Source organism: Armigeres subalbatus, chromosome 1 (assembly GCF_024139115.2).
Source record: "Armigeres subalbatus isolate Guangzhou_Male chromosome 1, GZ_Asu_2, whole genome shotgun sequence".
NCBI classification, from domain to species: Eukaryota; Metazoa; Arthropoda; class Insecta; order Diptera; family Culicidae; genus Armigeres; species Armigeres subalbatus.
Window position 1 is genome coordinate 25,170,851 of NC_085139.1, and position 17,913 is coordinate 25,188,763.

The 17,913-nt window shown below is 44.2% G+C and overlaps 1 protein-coding gene and 1 pseudogene across 2 annotated transcripts in view; both read right to left on the reverse strand.

Moving 5' to 3' along the window:
• LOC134222877 (dynein axonemal heavy chain 10) overlaps nucleotides 1–17,913 on the reverse strand; it is a 332,935-nt gene that overhangs the window by 169,540 nt on the left and 145,482 nt on the right. For both annotated transcript variants that reach the window (XM_062702027.1, XM_062702022.1), the window contains 2 exons: nucleotides 1,890–2,022; nucleotides 1,636–1,721 (listed from right to left, as the gene is read on the reverse strand). In XM_062702027.1, coding sequence (XP_062558011.1) covers nucleotides 1,636–1,721; nucleotides 1,890–2,022 — 219 coding nt within the window. The remainder of the gene's footprint in view (nucleotides 1–1,635; nucleotides 1,722–1,889; nucleotides 2,023–17,913) is intronic.
• Nucleotides 14,986–17,217, reverse strand: LOC134213258 (accessory gland protein Acp36DE-like; annotated as a pseudogene).

Here is a 17,913-nt window from a genome sequence, read left to right on the forward strand (position 1 = left end):
TGAAAAGCAAGAAGAAAGAGAAACAAATTTAAACTGAGAAGTGTGAAGTGAGAAATGAGAAAGCAAAAGTAGAAGGTAAAATGTGAAAAGTGAGAAGTATGAAGTGAAAAGTGAGAATTGAGATTTGAGAAGTGAAAAGTGAGAAGTAAAAATTGAGAAATGAAAAGTAAGAAATGAGAAACTCGAAGTGAAAAGTGCGAAGAGTGAGGTACGAATTGAGAAATGAGAAGTGAAGACCAAGGAGTGAGAAGTGGAAACTTTAGTGAAAATTGTATTTATTTAACTTAATCTTTATTCCTTCTCATCATTCCCTCTCCATCCTTGCTGCCTTCCTTGTGAAGTGAGAAGTGAAAAATTTGTGAAGTGAGAACTGTGAAGTGAGGTGTGAGAAGTGAAAAGTGAGAAATGAAAGGCAGAGCGTGAGAAGAGAAAGTGGGAAGTGAAAAGTGCTCACTTTGAACATCTCATTTCTCACTTCCAAGAAAAAAATCCAAGAATCATTGCAGAAATTCTTGAGGGTTGATCGAAAATGTGCTAGAAGGTAATCAAATGGTACCTAAAATGTTTGTGCTTAGTGGATGACATGGACATTGTTGCCATTGTAAGTTTACGCATGCCGCCTAATCTATGGCTATTCCCTGTGAGTAGTCAGGAGCCACAAAAGCCGTTTGCCTTTTTTATCATCACCGATGCGCAGATTATCGATACGATGAAACATAATATCAACTTCAAGCATAGTCTATTAAAAAATGAATAAGTGTGAGGTTGTTTCTTAAAAAGGCTGGTACAAAAAGAGGTAGAGCAGAAGGACGGTCCCGTTGGTACACCAGAAATCAAGCAAATGACATGAACCGAAAACTGTGGTGTGGCATCGTTGATGGTGTTTTTTCATGTTGTTACATCAAATTAATACATACTAATGGAATTAACATTTGCTGTCACTATTGGGCTATAAACAATTCCTTTTTAGCTTGACATAGATACTGAGACAGAAAGATGTGCACTTTATTAGGGGGACTTTACCTACAACCATTTCACGAGCAATAACTGAAATAACTATATTCGGAAGGGCCCCTAATTCACGCGATATATTATAGTACGGCTTTAATGGTGTAATGGGTCACTCGTTTAATGCCACAAAATTCAGGCCACTGCATGAACGGCTCGTGCCTATTAACGGGAAAAAAGCTTCACGAAAAGGCATAACACCATTATTTTCAACTTGCTCTCCATCATCATCATCATCGCACCATAATGAAACAACTCGGAGAAAATGCAACAAACGCCCTTTTAGGTTTCGTTGGGCCAGCAACACTACAGAGAGGTCCAAGCAACAGCAAAAATTCATCATCTCACGAGCCATTACGTTTCATTTCATTGTACCACGCTGCCATGCTGCTCGGTTTGCACACTTGGCCAGCACACTACGCTAAAGTGCAAACACCTAACCTCTCGTGTACGACCGAGCACGGCGACAAAGAACGCAAGTGAAGTTTGGTTCGCCCCCCATTAAATTATAGGATGGCTTTTTTGTACAGGCGTGCATTGTCGGTCCGAAAGGTAGGTACAGCAAAAACTACACAAAAATGGAGCAAAACTTTCAAAACCTTCTATATACCGTTTGGCCATACTCACCACTTGCATTTCTTCGTACTCGTGTTTGCACTGCAAAAACTCATTGTAATCCGTTAATGGGATGTCGAAGAGTTTTTCCGCGTTCTCTGTGTTCCGAATGTTGATGGCCATGTCGAAAAAATGAAACGAAACGAGAGAAAATTGGTGCATTAAGTGTTGGAGTTTTTACTCAAATGTGGTTTAAGCTAAAGCTAATTGTTTCAGAATAGTCCTCCAGCGCGGTGGAGTTTTTCAGTTTCGAATAAAATACTCACCCAATTCAACCCGCTGCTTTTCCAACGATTCAAACTCGTTGCCGTACGATTCCATCAGTTGCGCTCCTCGGTCCAGTTCTAGTCCTACCGTGCCGGGTCCCTCGCGTTTGTATCTTTGAACAAACTCGTTCAACTGGAAGCAGCATAGAGAGGAAAAAAAAACGGAAAAAGCAGCCAAGTGAGCAGCACGTCACATATTCATGTCTAGTGTTGCGTGGCAAGAATCACCCGTACTCGGCAATAGTAGGTACCGCCACCGAATTACACGCCCAATTTACGCCGGCAACTGAAGCCCAACTCTTTTTTTTTGCGACTGAAGATGAGATGCGAGGAGGCGCCTTAAAGTTCGTCAGAAGTATGATTTTTTTCCTCTTGTGAGGGGAAACTGCTGACAAGAGGAGTTCTCTTATCGACGTCACTGCTACTTTGTACTGTTCGGTGATGTACGTTTGGATGGGTGTGAAAAGGAACTACTTGTCATATTCTGTGGATGAGCTAAACATAAAGCGCGCCATCGTAAACTCCTATACGCTTCAGGTCTGATTAATGATGTTATAATTTGTGCACTTGAATAGCAGAATCCAAATAAAAAGGGATAATGATGTAGTAACAATTAAATTTACTTTCGTTAGGAGATGCTTAATTTTGTTATTAATGGCAATATTATTCAACTATTCGACTAATGAAACGCAGGCAAAACCCCAAAAAGAATATAATACAAGCTTTTTGAAACAGTAAAACAGAAATCATGCCAACAAATGGCTGCGTTTTGGTCTAAATGTTTACAAAAAACTGATTTTTATCAATGATGATGATGATGATACTACCATCTATTGTATATACCACTGGCCATATCTGACAAACGATTTGATCATGGTTATACTATTGCTTGTATTTCATCGAACTCCTGTATCGAGGGCCAAAATGGGTGCGGTGGTTCCACAAGCATAGACCCTTATGCGAATCCACGGGATGGAAAGAGAATTTCCTTCCAGAAGAAAGTTCGTACACACAATAACATAATCTAGCCCTCGTTTCCCAGATTAACCCAATATATGGGTGAAGGGCCCAATTGACTTAGTAGAATCCCATATTGCTTGCAACCCACCAGGGCCAAAAGCTTTGATTTGTAAAAACTTAATTGGATTTGGATTGGGTTTGGATTTGATAAGGATTGGATTTGAATTGGATTTGGATTGGATTTGGACTGAATTTGGATTGGATTTTGATTGGATTTTGATTGCATTGGATTTGGATTAGATTTGCATTGGATTTGGTTTGCAGTGGATTTGGATTAGATTTGGATTGGATTTGGATTGGATTTGGAATAGATTTAGATTGGATGTGGATTGGATTTGAATTAGTTTCGGATTGGTTTTGGATATGAATTTAATTTGGATTGGATTTGATTTGAAATTAGTTTGAATTGAATTAAACTTTTTTATATTTGCCAACATTTTGGATAACAAAAGAAAGTCATTGACTTTGTAAAATTTGTTGTTCTCAAATCATCCTTTCATAACTTAAATCCTAATTTAAAATCTGGTATAGAATTATGGAAATAGTGAATTAGCCGTATGATATACGAATGCAAAAATGCGGCATGATATACGTTTCAATGGGCTATACTATTTTTTTCAAGGATTCTACAATAAATATTATAATATGAAATACCCAGAAAATACATAACAGAAAATGCACAAAATCAGTTTATATCCAACTGACTTCGTGAACGGACGTTTTTTCCTGTACGAGTTGAGCCAATCGAGATATTTGTATTTTTTCGGCGAAAAAAGGTGTGCTATTTTTTGGAATTTTGCGGATAAAAATTTGGTCAGTGCGGTCAGGACCTGTTACGAATCGCGAACCGATCCGATCACGGGATCCGGAGATACGGCGTTTTCCTTTTCGGCCATTTAGGCCGGTTCTTCTCCTCGCAGAGAGGTCGAATTGAACCGTGGTCAGACCCTCCCCGTTCGGTGGGGAGGTTCCAAGACACTCCAGTTTTGCTACACTTCTTCTTATTCTTCTTATTGGCATTATATCCCACATTACATTACACATACATTACACTGGGACAGAGCCGCCTCGCAGCTTAGTGTTCATTAAGCACTTCCACAGTTATTAACTGCGAGGTTTCTAAGCCAGGTTACCATTTTTGCGTTCGTATATCATGAGGCTAACTCGATGATACTTTCATGCCCAGGGAAGTCGAGACAATTTCCAATCCGAAAATTTCCTAGACCGACACCGGGAATCAAACCCAGCCACCCTCAGCATGTTCTTGCTTTGTAGCCGCGCGTCGTACCGCTCGGCTACGGAGGGCCATGTCATGGGCATTCCGAAGAAGATCTGGACAGTGTCTCACCCCCGATAGTGACTTTCCAAGCCGTTCGGTATAGAAAAACCCAGATTAATCCACCTAGCGGTGATGGCGCCTTTCTTGCGCAAAAAGGTAATAAATGTAGCATTTACGCTTACACCTCGATGATGTATGATAGAAAATTTACACTAGTAGACGACAGATGGCGCTGCCAAAAGTTTCTCGAATTTCCTATGTTCGAATTTTGACTTTCGGACAATTCCATAGTACTATGAAACTGAACGAAGAGCATATACGCCTAAATGCGTGCAACACGAGCATCTTTATAGTACGATGAAAATCTTAATGGGAGCAAGCCACGGATAAACTTTAAAAATATTCATAGATGCAAGGCATTTTTCATAACACATTATTGTTCTATGTGACTATGTCTCATCACTATTTTAATATTATCTATTTTTTGCAATTTGCAATTATTATGAAATTCAATAGTGATCAACAGCGTTTTAGTCTCTGTCGGATGCAACTTGTTGCAAGAAAATCGGTTAAGGATTTCTATGTGAAAATTTGGCTAATGTTTTTAATGGCATTTTGTGCACACACACACGCACACACATACACACACACACACACGCACACACGGACAGACAGACATTTGTTCAGCTCATCGAGCTGAGTCGAATGGTATATAACACTATGGGTCTCCGGGACTTATATCAAAAGTTCGAATTTGGAGTGAAATGATAGCCTTTCGGTACAACTTAGTTGTACGAGAAAGGCAAAAAGTAGTGGAGACGCATGGGTTAGGGACAAAAGGTCGAAAGACAAAAGGTCGAAAGGACAAAAGGTCGAAAGACAAAACGTCGAAAGACAAAAGGTCGAAGGGACAAATGGTCGAAAAGGACAAAAGGTCGAAAGGGACAAAAGGTCGAAAGGACAAAACGTCGAACGGGACAAAAGGTCGAAAAGGACAGAACGTCGAACGGGACCAAAGGTCGAAATGGACAAGGAACTGAAACGGAGATACACAATCCAGAGTAGCTCTAAACAGTTAGCAAATACTCTGCTCTTTCATTTTTAACAATTTTTAACAATTAAATAAAATTCATTCAGTGAGAATAACTAATAGATGGATGTTGAGTTTCCTAAATGTCACTTCGATCTATCAAAATGGTGCACGCCGCACATCAAATACACCGGCGTATATTACACGCCGGTGTATTTTCAATGCGTGCGCCTGCGTGGCTGCGGAGTACACTATTTTGACAGATCGAAGTGATATTCAGAACCCTAGATATGCATCTATTATTTCAACTCATTGAATGAATTTTATTTAATTGTTCAACATAATTTAAAATAAAAGAGCAACTTTTTTGCCAACTGTATAGGACAACTCTGTCTCGCGCAATACAAGTTATATTTATTTCCTAAAAGAACTATCTAGATATTCATAAATTCTTTTGGAATACACCCAACTTGTTATCAACTTGTTATTGATCGACCTTTTGTTTCTTTCGACCTTTTGTCCTTTTTGACCTTTTGTTCTTTTCGACCTTTTGTCCCGTTCGACCTTTTGTCCCGTTCGACCTTCTGTGCCTTTCGGTCTTTTGTCCTTTCGACCTTCTGTCCCTTTCGACGTTTTGTCTTTTCGACCTTTTGTCCTTTCGACCTTTTGTCTTTCGACGTTTTGTCTTTCGACCTTTTGTCCTTTCGACCTTTTGTCTTTCAACCTTTTGTCATAGATTCGAGACGCATAGTGGTTTTTTTCCTGTTCGGTCAGGTGGAGACGCTTGGTGGTGGTGACGCACAGTGGCTGTTTCGTGAATAAGGACGCAGGGTGAAAACCACCTCTTCAGCGTGGTGGATACGCATTGTCGTCGGTGCGACCAATCAGTGACTTGCGTAGAGGGAGTTAGACGAACGATTTCTTGTTGATATTAACTCAAACAGTGACTTGGTTGGAGTGAGAGGAACTTTTTTCGTCGGTAACACAGTGACTTGCGCACAGTCGTCAGTGAGATTTTTTCGAGGCGAATTTCGACTGCCATTTCTTGAGAGTTTCGGAACCAAACCCGGAGGCATCGTTTCGTAAAGCAAACGTCAATTTCTGCAACCCTTTCCGCCTAAGGGACCCAGGGGCTCCAACAATGACAATACAACAAATAACGGTCCACATACCACATGAACAGTTTAAGGAGGAGATGAGGGGCGGGGGTATCAAGAAATCAACAAGAATCGACAAGCTGAAAAAGATCATTGCCAAGCTGCAGGAAGAAAAGGAACAAGCCAACCAACCACGACAATCCGGCTCGACTCCACACAAAAAAAAAAACGGAACAATCGAAGATCTGCTCTACAAGGTGTCTGACTTTACCGAGACGATCAACAAGCTACAGGCAAACCTCAACATCAAGGACAAGATAATTGAAAAGCTGCGAGCCAAGCTCCCGCAAGTCAACCAGAAAGCAGAAGAGAACAAGGAAATAATGAAGAACAGGTAAGAAGAGCAAAGGACGAAGAAAAACAAGGCCGAATATCAAAGAAAGAAAAAGGGGGAAGATTCAAGAAGAAGCGGAGAAGACCGAGAAAGAAGTGAGAAAAAGGTACGACATCTTTAGCGATACTTTTGACAGTTCGGACGTACAAATGCAGGCACCCAAGAGGGACCGCGCCTCAAGGAACCAAGGATTCAAGGAAAGTAGCGATTCCACATCCGGCTACCCAAAGCCGTAACTTGGTCCGAAAGTAGGCAAGTGAGTGATTTACAGGCTCAGTTTCGTTTTCTGATTTCTACTGTTAACCTACACTGCCGCTAACCGCAAGTCGAGCACATCTGTATATGGAGGTCCATATACAGATGTGCTCGACTTGCGGTTAGCGGCAGTACAAGACCCTTCCTATCATTCCTTTCAATCACTACCCTACCAACAATCCCAACAATAGAATTGTGCAAACTGAGCTTTACATAAAAGTACCAGTTATTCAGATCACGGATACAAACCCTCCATCCACACACAAATCCAACATCCCCCAACATGTTAAAGAAAATGGGCGTCAAGCTGCAGATGGGTATCCGGGTAGCCCGAGCCCCGTCAATGCTGCCGCTCAGTGATGGGAAATGTCAAAAAAATGTCATGGCAATGCTATTACTAATTTTCTAATAACTTTTTCCAAAAGTCATTTACAGTTCGGATTTTTTGATTGACATGGAGTATTTAAAGAGTCCTAGAACTTTGTCGAACAGATCATTGTTCTAAATACAAAGTGTGAGCCATCAGAGCGAGATTAAAAAAATGTCACGGAATGTCATGACATTAATGTCATTTAACACTAATTCGGCTCTCACGTCGCCAATATCATGTTTAGAGAAATTACCTGTTAGAAAAAGTTTTCGGGTCCTTTGAGGGCTACATGTTTACATGTAAAACAAAATTATAAATGACTTGTGAAAAAAGTTATTAGCAAATTAGTCTCATGACATTGAAATGACATTTCCCGTCACTGCTGCCGCTACACCCCAACCGGAACTGGCGGTCAAACACCGACGTCCAGGTATCATTCCTGCCCAAGCCATTTTCCCACCACTAGGCCCGCAAGCAACCTCCTCAACGCTGCAACCGACCAAGGTAAGGGACTGGCTTTCAAAAGAGCTCTGTGGGAAACACACTCTCGCGTCCAACAGCTTCCATCCGTTCACAGCAAACCATCCGTTCACAGTTTTTGCCATGTCGCCTCCCCCATCTCTGCTGACAGTGGATCCCAGACCCTCCACGCCGAATATCTTGCCACGTTGCAAGGACATTGCCCTCAAAACACAACACTGGCCCTACACTGCCTAATTGACGTAACAACCATTTCAAATTTCACCGAATTTGACTTATCACGCGTCAACTACGGTAATTCAACCACTCTAATATCGATACGGCAAATGCTGGGTAAAGCGTACCATTGGTACTTCGCGTACCTGAAGGAATAAAATAGTCCTTAGCCTCTTACCCAGCAGCTCCTATCCCTACCTCCCCGCGGTGCTGGCCGGGATACGAGCAATCTTAGGGAAGATCGGGTAACCAACCCCGGTGGGAACTATGGTCGTATGCTGACAGGGAAGGGGGGGTTTGCTCCTCTCCGGAGGTGCAAATCTTATTGAGCGTCTGTTCTCCATGTCAGGATCGGCTCACAATAGCGTCTGTTCTCCATGTTAGGGGCGGCTGATCATCGTCCGAGTGCCAGCGAGGGACTCTAAGTGAAACTGTGCACCATGGTCCACCGGGAATAAGGAGGAATGGTCCTCCGGAAATTTGGGTTTGGTGTCAGGCCCTGCAAGCCAGCCTTTAAAAAACATAAGCAACAAAATAATCAACAAGAGAGTACGGACCGGAACCATCGGCGAAGACCACTGCGACGAAAAGGAACTAGCGATTGGAAACTCGGTTCGTGGAACTGCAAATCTCTCAACTTCATCAGGAGCACACGCATACTCGCCGATGTGCTCAAGGACCGTGGATTCGGCATCGTAGCGCTGCAGGAGGTTTGTTGGAAGGGATCAATGGTGCGAACGTTTAGAGGTAATCATACCATCTACCAGAGCTGCGGCAGCACACACGAGCTGGGAACAGCTTTCATAGTGATGGGCGACATGCAAAGGCGCGTGATCGGGTGGTGGCCGATCAACGAGAGAATGTGCAGGTTGAGGATCAAAGGCCGGTTCTTCAATTTCAGCATAATCAACGTCCATAGCCCACACTCCGGAAGCACTGATGATGATAAGGACGCATTCTACGCGCAGCTGGAACGTGAGTACGACAGCTGCCCAAGCCACGACGTCAAAATCATCATAGGAGATTTGAACGCTCAGGTTGGCCAAGAGGAGGAGTTTAGACCGACTATTGGAAAGTTCAGCGCTCACCGGCTGACGAACGAAAACGGCCTACGACTAATTGATTTCGTCGCCTCCAAGAATATGGCCATTCGTAGCACCTACTTCCAACACAGCCTCCCGTATCGGTACACCTGGAGATCACCACTGCAGACAGAATCACAAATCGACCACGTTTTGATTGATGGACTTCTCCGACATTATCGACGTCAGGACATATCGTGGCGCTAACATCGACTCTGACCACTATCTGGTGATGGTTAAACTGCGCCCAAAACTATCCGTCATCAACAATGTTCGGTACCGACGACCGCCACGGTACGACCTAGAGCGACTGAAGCAACCTGATGTCGCCACTGCATACGCGCAGCATCTCGAGGCAGCGTTGCCGGAAGAGGGTGAGCTCGATGGGGCCCCTCTTGAGGACTGCTGGAGTACAGTCAAAGCAGCCATTAACGACGCAGCGGAGAACAACGTCGGGTATATGGGTCGAAGTCGACGGAACGATTGGTTCGACGAAGAGTGCAGACAGATTCTGGAGGAGAAGGACGCAGCGCGGGCGGTCGCGCTGCAGCAAGGTACCCGGCAGAACGTGGAACGTTATAGACGGAAGCGTAGACAGCAGACCCGCTATTTTCAGGAGAAGAAACACTGCCTGGAAAAAGCGGAGTGCGAAAAGATGGAACAGCTGTGCCGTTCTCAAGATACACGCAAGTTCTATCAGAAGCTCAACGCATCCCGCAAAGGCTTCGTGCCGCGAGCCGAAATGTGCCGGGATAAGGATGGGAGCATCTTGACGGACGAACGTGTGGTGATCGAAAAGTGGAAGCAGCACTACGAGGAACATCTGAATGGCGCTGAGAGTACAGGCAGTGAAAGTCAAGGCAGCGGAGGAGATGACTACGTCAGTTCAGCGGATGATGGAAGCCAACCAGCCCCCACCTTGAGGGAAGTTAAGGATGCCATTCAACAGCTAAAGACCAATAAAGCAGCTGGTAAGGATGGTATCGGAGCTGAGCTCATCAAGATGGGCCCGGAAAAGCTGGCCACTTGCCTGCACAAACTGATAGTCAGAATCTGGGAAACCGAACAGCTACCGGAGGAGTGGAAGGAAGGGGTTATATGCCCCATCTACAAGAAAGGCGACAAACTGGAGTGTGAGAACTTTCGAGCGATCACCATCCTTAATGCCGCCTACAAAGTGATATCCCAGATCATCTTCCGTCGTCTGTCACCATTAGTGAACGAGTTCGTGGGAAGTTATCAAGCCGGCTTCGTTGACGGTCGCTCGACAACGGACCAGAACTTTACTGTACGGCAAATCCTTAAAAAATGCCGCGAATACCAGGTCCCAACGCACCATCTGTTCGTTGATTTCAAGGCGGCATACGACAGTATAGACCGCGTAGAGCTATGGAAAATTATGGACGAGAACAGCTTCCCTGGGAAGCTTACCAGACTGATCAAAGCAACGGTGGATGGTGTGCAAAACTGTGTGAAGATTTCGGGCGAACACTCCAGTTCGTTCGAATCGCGCCGGGGACTAAGACAAGGTGATGGACTTTCGTGCCTGTTGTTCAACATTGTGCTAGAAGGTGTCATGCGGAGAGCCGGGTGTAACAGCCGGGGTACGATTTTCAACAGATCCAGTCAATTTATTTGCTTCGCGGATGACATGGACATTGTCGGCCGAACATTTGCAAAGGTGGCAGAACTGTACACCCGCCTGAAACGTGAAGCAACAAAAGTTGGACTGGTGGTGAATGCGTCAAAGACAAAGTACATGCTTGTGGGCGGAACCGAGCGCGACAGGGCCCGCCTGGGAAGCAGTGTTACGATAGACGGGGATACCTTCGAGGTGGTCGAGGAATTCGTCTACCTCGGATCCTTGCTAACGGCTGACAACAACGTTAGTCGTGAAATACGAAGGCGCATCATCTGTGGAAGTCGGGCCTACTACGGGCTCCAGAAGAAACTGCGGTCGAAAAAATTCGCCACCGCACCAAATGTGTCATGTACAAGACGCTTATAAGACCGGTTGTCCTCTACGGACATGAAACATGGACAATGCTCGAGGAGGACTTGCAAGCACTCGGAGTATTCGAGAGACGGGTGCTTAGGACCATCTTTGGCGGTGTGCAAGAAGACGGTGTGTGGCGGCGAAGAATGAACCATGAGCTCGCCCAACTCTATGGCGAACCCAGTATCCAGAAGGTAGCTAAAGCCGGAAGGGTACGATGGGCAGGACATGTTGCAAGAATGCCGGACAGCAACCCTGCAAAGATGGTGTTCGCTTCCGATCCGGTAGGTACGAGACGGCGTGGAGCGCAGCGAGCGAGATGGGCAGACCAGGTGCAGAACGACTTGGCGAGCGTGGGGCGTATCCGAGGATGGAGAGATGCGGCCTCGAACCGTGCATTGTGGCGTCAAATTGTTGATTCAGTGTTATCTGTTTAGATGTTAACTAAATAAATGAAATGAATATCGATACGTGGCATGTTTCAAGCCTCACTCAAGTGTCCACGGGTTAGAATGTTTCAGATTTGCGATATTTGTCCCTGAATCATCCCTGATACAAATAGATTGAGAAAGTAAATTAAAACGTGTACCAATCAGCCGTGGTTGAAGTACTAAGCGATGTCTCAGCAACCCAAATCACCGTCGAAGCTGAATTTCCGGTAGTAGCAGAAATACTGGAATGGCTGTTCCCGATAACCATCGTCTCGGTTTACATATTCAGCCGAAAACAAAGGATCTAGAAAGTAAGCTGGTAAGTATTTTCAAGAAACTACCATCTCCGGTGATTGTACTCGGCGACACGAATGGCTGCCACCACTCCTGCGGTACAGGCAAAAAAAAAGCGTTCATGAATTCGTGAACTAACGAGTTCACGGTGTATTTTTTCGTGAACAACAGTCATGGATTCGGGAATTCAATCACGTTTTCTGGAACGTTCTGGGAAACGTGACTGGTGTTCCCGAATCCATGAATTAAATCACGGTGTATTCTTGATGGTTCACGAATTCGGGAACGCTTTTTTTTGCGTGTAGCCGTTCTAACAACGAAAACGGTAACAGCAGGCTGAATCGTGCTATGGTCTATGGAGTCTGCCATCGATATCTCGTTAGCCTCGAACTCGATATCTCGTTAGCCTTGGAAGGCTCCTTTGGACGACGAACGGTGATCGCAGGGGTAGCGACCACGCACCCATCCTCGTGGCGCTTGACAACTCACCCACCGAGATTTCCCGACGCCCACACTGGCTTTACGAGCAAGCCAACTGGAGCGGCTTCCAGAAGGAGATGGAACGTGAACTACAGGACCAAACACCAATAGCCGTCGAAGTCTCCTTAACTATTTTCCGAGCCGCCACAAAGACGATCCCAAAAAACGGCCTAAATCTCGACCGCAAATCATCTCACTGGTGGAGCGAAGTTACCAAAAGGGCGGTTAAACGTAGAAGGAAAGCGCTCTGCCCTAGCCAGCATTCGGATGACATTCCAGGCGGAAAGGATCGAGTACTGGCAAACCATCCATGAGAAAAAAAAAAAATGAATTCTTCGATGGTATTTACAGCGAACAGTCAACCACCGATCTATGGAGGCGCGTGAACAGCCTACGGGCTAAAGGGATCACCCTATCAGTTGGCAACAACATGCAACGAGATCCAGGAATCGTGGCTGACGCTCTAGCCGACTACTTTGGTCTATTTATCTTCCTACCAAGAATACCCAGCAGACTTACGAAAAAACTCCGCCGAGATTCTCGCCTTCCGAGTTCCTCCGGGTGACGAAGCCAGCCTCAACCAACCCTTCTCGCTTGAGGAGCTCGAGTTTGCGTTGGGAAAGGGGAACGGGAAATCCGCTGGACCCGACAACCTCAGATATCTGATGCTGAAGAACCTCCCCCTCGAGGCCCTTCACAAGGATTGGCAAAGTGACACACTTCCAGCTGAGTGGAGGTCCAGCTTAGTCGGTCCCTAGACGTCTCCAAGGCCTATAACCGGACCTGGGCACCACGAATCCTACAAAAGCTAGCACTCTGAAGGATATCCGGCAACCTTTTTCAGTTCATCAAGAATTTGGATCTCTTAAAAACACCTTAAAATGGCAAACTTAACTTAACTATGTGTATCAAAATTAAACATCTTTTCGAAAAAAAAGTATTTTTAATGTCTGGCGGCTATACACATTCTTCACCAGCAAATGCACTAATGAAGCAGAGGTTGTTTGTGATGTTTGCCAGTTGGTCGTCAAGCCCAGACCCGATCGCATTGCGTAGGCAATGACTCTGACTCTGGCTTTGACTCTTTAACCGTTCGGTTCTAATATGAACTTGTTGGCTTCGCCACAAATTATTTTCTGTCATTCTCCCCCTCCTGGTCGTATCCATATCAAAAGTTATTCCTCGGAACTATCACACCCGCTGGTCGATGATCATCTCAAGAGTGAGTGCGTGTTCCACTTTACATCATACCAAGTGTGACCATAGATGCGATAGACGTTCGAGCAGTTTGGGTTCGGGCAAAATACGCACAACCCTGTTCCATTTGAGCTTGCTCAATGCAACAGGATGGGCAAACCCAAAAAGCATAAAACATAAATTATGCAAAACAGAGTATAAAAGAAGCGCGATAGGAAGGAATCTTCCTCTTCAAACCAGTGATCCTTGACAGAAATAGTAGCGGTCGCGAGTTTAATTTGTAAGATCCATTGTATGAATAATTGTTGGTGAAGTTTCTTTTAATTTTGTGTTATTTCTTTTCTCAAAACAGGATTTGTCAATTGTGTTAGTCGTTGAAAGCAAAAGTACGTTGATAATTGTTGTTAGAAAGTACGAATATTAGTTGTGTAAATTCATTAGTATGGTTAGTAATGTCAGTATTTAAAACTTAGCTTAAATTATTGTACTTCATATCCTGAAATCCTGTTGAACACAACAAGAACAACAAAAACGACAGTAACAAACAAATCAAAAATCACCAAGAAAAAGGTAAATATCAAGTGCAGAAAACAGTTCAAAGTTTAGAGGTTAGGAAGTGACTTACAAGGTGCCAATCCGTATTGTCCAGGTCCACGCCAAAGGGACCTTTTTCTTTTGTGTTTTTCTCCAAGTGCAGTGCCTCCAGGGAAGCTTCAGAGAAGGAAGATCAAGAGCCCGTTGATCCGGCTTTAGTGATTCTGGCATTTTAGATGCCGGAGACTTTCGGTCCAAATACGTGCTGCCATTGTTCTCAGGCACGCGAAATCATTGTTCGCCGAAGGGTGGCCACCATCTTCCAGCCACATTGAAAGCACATCTCCGTTAGCATCCGTTTTGTCGATGGATCGACCCTTTAAAACGACTGCACCAAACAACATAAAATCCACAAGCATGCAAGTACCCTGAATGTGACGTCACAAAATAAATTGTAAAATTGTTAACCTCAGGTGTAGCATACTTGAGAGAAAAAGCAGACCTGATTTAAAAGGCCTTTCACCAATTTTCGTTTGCGACGTTTTCCCACCTCCATAAAGGGATCGTCAAGCCTCGTCATTATTGCATCATTGTGTGAATAGACATCCCCTCTTTTTACATGTTATAACTTTGTCCATCCTACCGCATTACCACCTTTTATAAACAGCTCTGTTTTTATACTCCTGCGAAGAATTGAATCATCCTCAGCTTGAGAACTGGGGTGATTGCAAAAGCGTAACGACCCAGTAAATTACCCTCCCGTGAGCTAGCGAGTTTCAATTTGACTCTGACTCTGATTCCGACTCTGTCTCTGAAACTGACTCTGATTCTGACTCTGTCACTGACTCTGACCTTGGTTCTGTCTCTGATTTTGACTCTGACATTAATTCTGACTCTGGTTTTGACTCTGACTCTGATTCTGACTTTGACTTACTCTGATACTAATTCTGATACTGACTCTGGCCCTGACTCTGATTCTAACTTTGATTCTGACTCGGATTCTGACTCTGACCCTGACTCTGGTTCTGACTCTGACTCTGGCTCTGATTTTGACTATGACTTTAATTCTGATTCTGATTTTGACTCTGACTCAGATTCTGACTTTGACTGACTCTGTCACTTATTCTGATACTGACTTAGACTCTGACTCTGACTTTGAATCTGATTCTGACTCTGACTCTTACTCGGACTCTGAATCTGACTCTGATTATGACTTTGATTAGTACTTTGATTCTGACGCTGACTCTGATTTGATTCTGAATCTGGCTCTGACTCAGATTCTGACTCTGACTCTGGCTTAAACTCTGGCTCTGACTCTGACTCTTACTCTGACTCAGACTCTGACTTTTACTCTGCTGCTCTGACTATGACTCTACCTCTGAATCTGACTCTGACTCAGACTCTGACTTTTACACTGACTCTGGCTCTGAATCTGTCTCTGATTCGATTCTGATTCTGGCGCTGACTCTGATTCTCACTCTGGCTCTGACTCTGACTCTGACTCTGGATCTGACTATGGCTCTGACTTTGACTTTGACTTTGACTCTGGCTCTGACACTGACGCTGACGCTGACTCTGGTTCTGACTCTGACTCTGACTCTGACTCTGACTCTGGTTCTGACTCTGACTCTGTTTCTGACTCTGACACTGACTCTGGCTCTGACTCTGACTCTGATTCGATTCTGACTCTGGCTCTGACTCTGATTCTGACTCTGGCTCTGACTCTGAATCTGGCCCTGACTCTGCCTGTGACTCTGATTCTGACTCTGACTCTGACACTGACTCTGACTCTGATTCTGACTCTGACACTGACTCTGACTCTGATTCTGACTCTGACATTGACTCTGACTCTGATTCTGACTTTGACTCTGACTCTGGCTCTGACTCTGACTCTTACTCTGACTCTGACTCTGCCTCTGACTCTGCCTGTGGCTCTGACTCTGCCTCTGACTCTTTCTTTGACTTTGACTCTGACTCTGATTCTGCTTGACTCTAACTCTGGCTCCGGCTCTGACTCTGACTCTGACTCTGGCTCTGACTCTGATTCTGACTCTGACTCTAACTCCGACTCTGACACTGACGCTGACTCTGACTCTGGCCCTGACTCTGACTCTGAGTCTGGTTCTCACTATGATTCTGACTCTGCCTTTGACTCTGGCTCTGACTCTGACTCTGACTTTGACTCTGACTCTGACTCTGGCTTTGACTCTGACTCTGACTTTGACTCTGATTCTGACTCTGACTCTGACACTGACACTGACTCTGACTCTGACTCTGATTCTGACTCTGGGATTGACTCTGACTCTGACTTTGACTCTTACTCTGGCTCTAACTATGGCTCTAACTCTGACTCTGACTCATACTTTGACTTTGACTCTGACTCTAACTCTGCTTCTGACTCTAACTATGACTTTGACTCTGACTCTGATTCTGACTTTGACTTTGACGCTGACGTTGACTCTGACTCTGACACTGACTCTGATTCTGACTCTGACTCTGACTCTGGCTCTGGCTCTGACTCTGGCTCTGACTCTGATTCTGACTCTGACTCTAACTCTGACTCTGACACTGACTCTGACTCTGACTCTGACCCTGACTCTGAGTCTGGTTCTCACTATGACTCTGACTGTGATTCTAACTCTGCCTCTGACTCTAACTGTGATTCTGACTCTGGCTCTGACTCTAATTCTGGCTCTGACTCTGATTCTGACTCTGACACTGACTCTGACTCTGACTCTGACTCTGACTCTGACTCTGATTCTGACTCTGACATTGACTCTGACTCTGACTTTGACTCTTACTCTGGCTCTAACTCTGGCTCTAACTATGGCTCTAACTCTGACTCTGACTCTTACTTTGACTTTGACTCTGACTCTAACTCTGCTTCTGACTCTAACTATGACTTTGACTCTGACTTTGATTCTGACTTTGACTTTGACGCTGACGTTGACTCTGACTCTGACACTGACTCTGATTCTGACTCTGACTCTGACTCTGGCTCTGACTCTGACTCTCACCCTGACTTCTACCCAAAACATTTGCCAATCAATCATTCGACTAAATGACATATTCGATCTAATACTGACCTCCGACCTTATAACCGTGAGGTCAAACACCATATCCTGGCGTATGGTCTGTTTGACCATAAACCCTATTCTGCTTATCAGTTGCATTTTAATCTGAACAAGTTTCAGTCTAATGGCCTTTGGACAAATGGATTTTGGCCAAACGACTATAAATCCATTATAAATTTTGTGATCGAGTACTGAAAACAAGACCAAATTTCGGAGCGTTTTTAATGCGGTTTTTAAGGTGGTTATACAACAAAGCCATAAATCGGCCATCTTGGAAACCACTTGCTTTTCTAGTTATTTTTCAAGAGCACAAATTGAGAGGGGCCCATGGGGATGAAACATTCATAGATCGTTTGCTTACTGATGCTAAACAATCGATTTTAATTTCAGCATTGTACGACAGTTATTACGCTAGATTTGAATATTTGATAATAGGAGTAGAAACTCGTGTGGTGAATTTAAAATTCACCACATGGCTTGATTGTATAATCACCTTAAACAGTGTAGTTGTGTATCGTCAGTGCTATTAAATTGTCAGCGCTGTTAAAATCATAATGCAGCGATCTTCACTGCAAACTCGAGAAGTAAAGAACTCAAGAAAAGTTCGAAGTCGAAAAAATAAAGGTTCTCTATTTTATTGTCTCTGGATAACTACTAGTTGAAAAAATCACGCGTTTGCTCGATCTGTGCCATAAAATTCAATGAAAAGTCAGTGTAGTATCGAAACAGGAGGCATATTTCTTTACTGTCTTTTAGGGTGATTACCTCAAATTTTTGTGGTGAATAGAGCCAGTT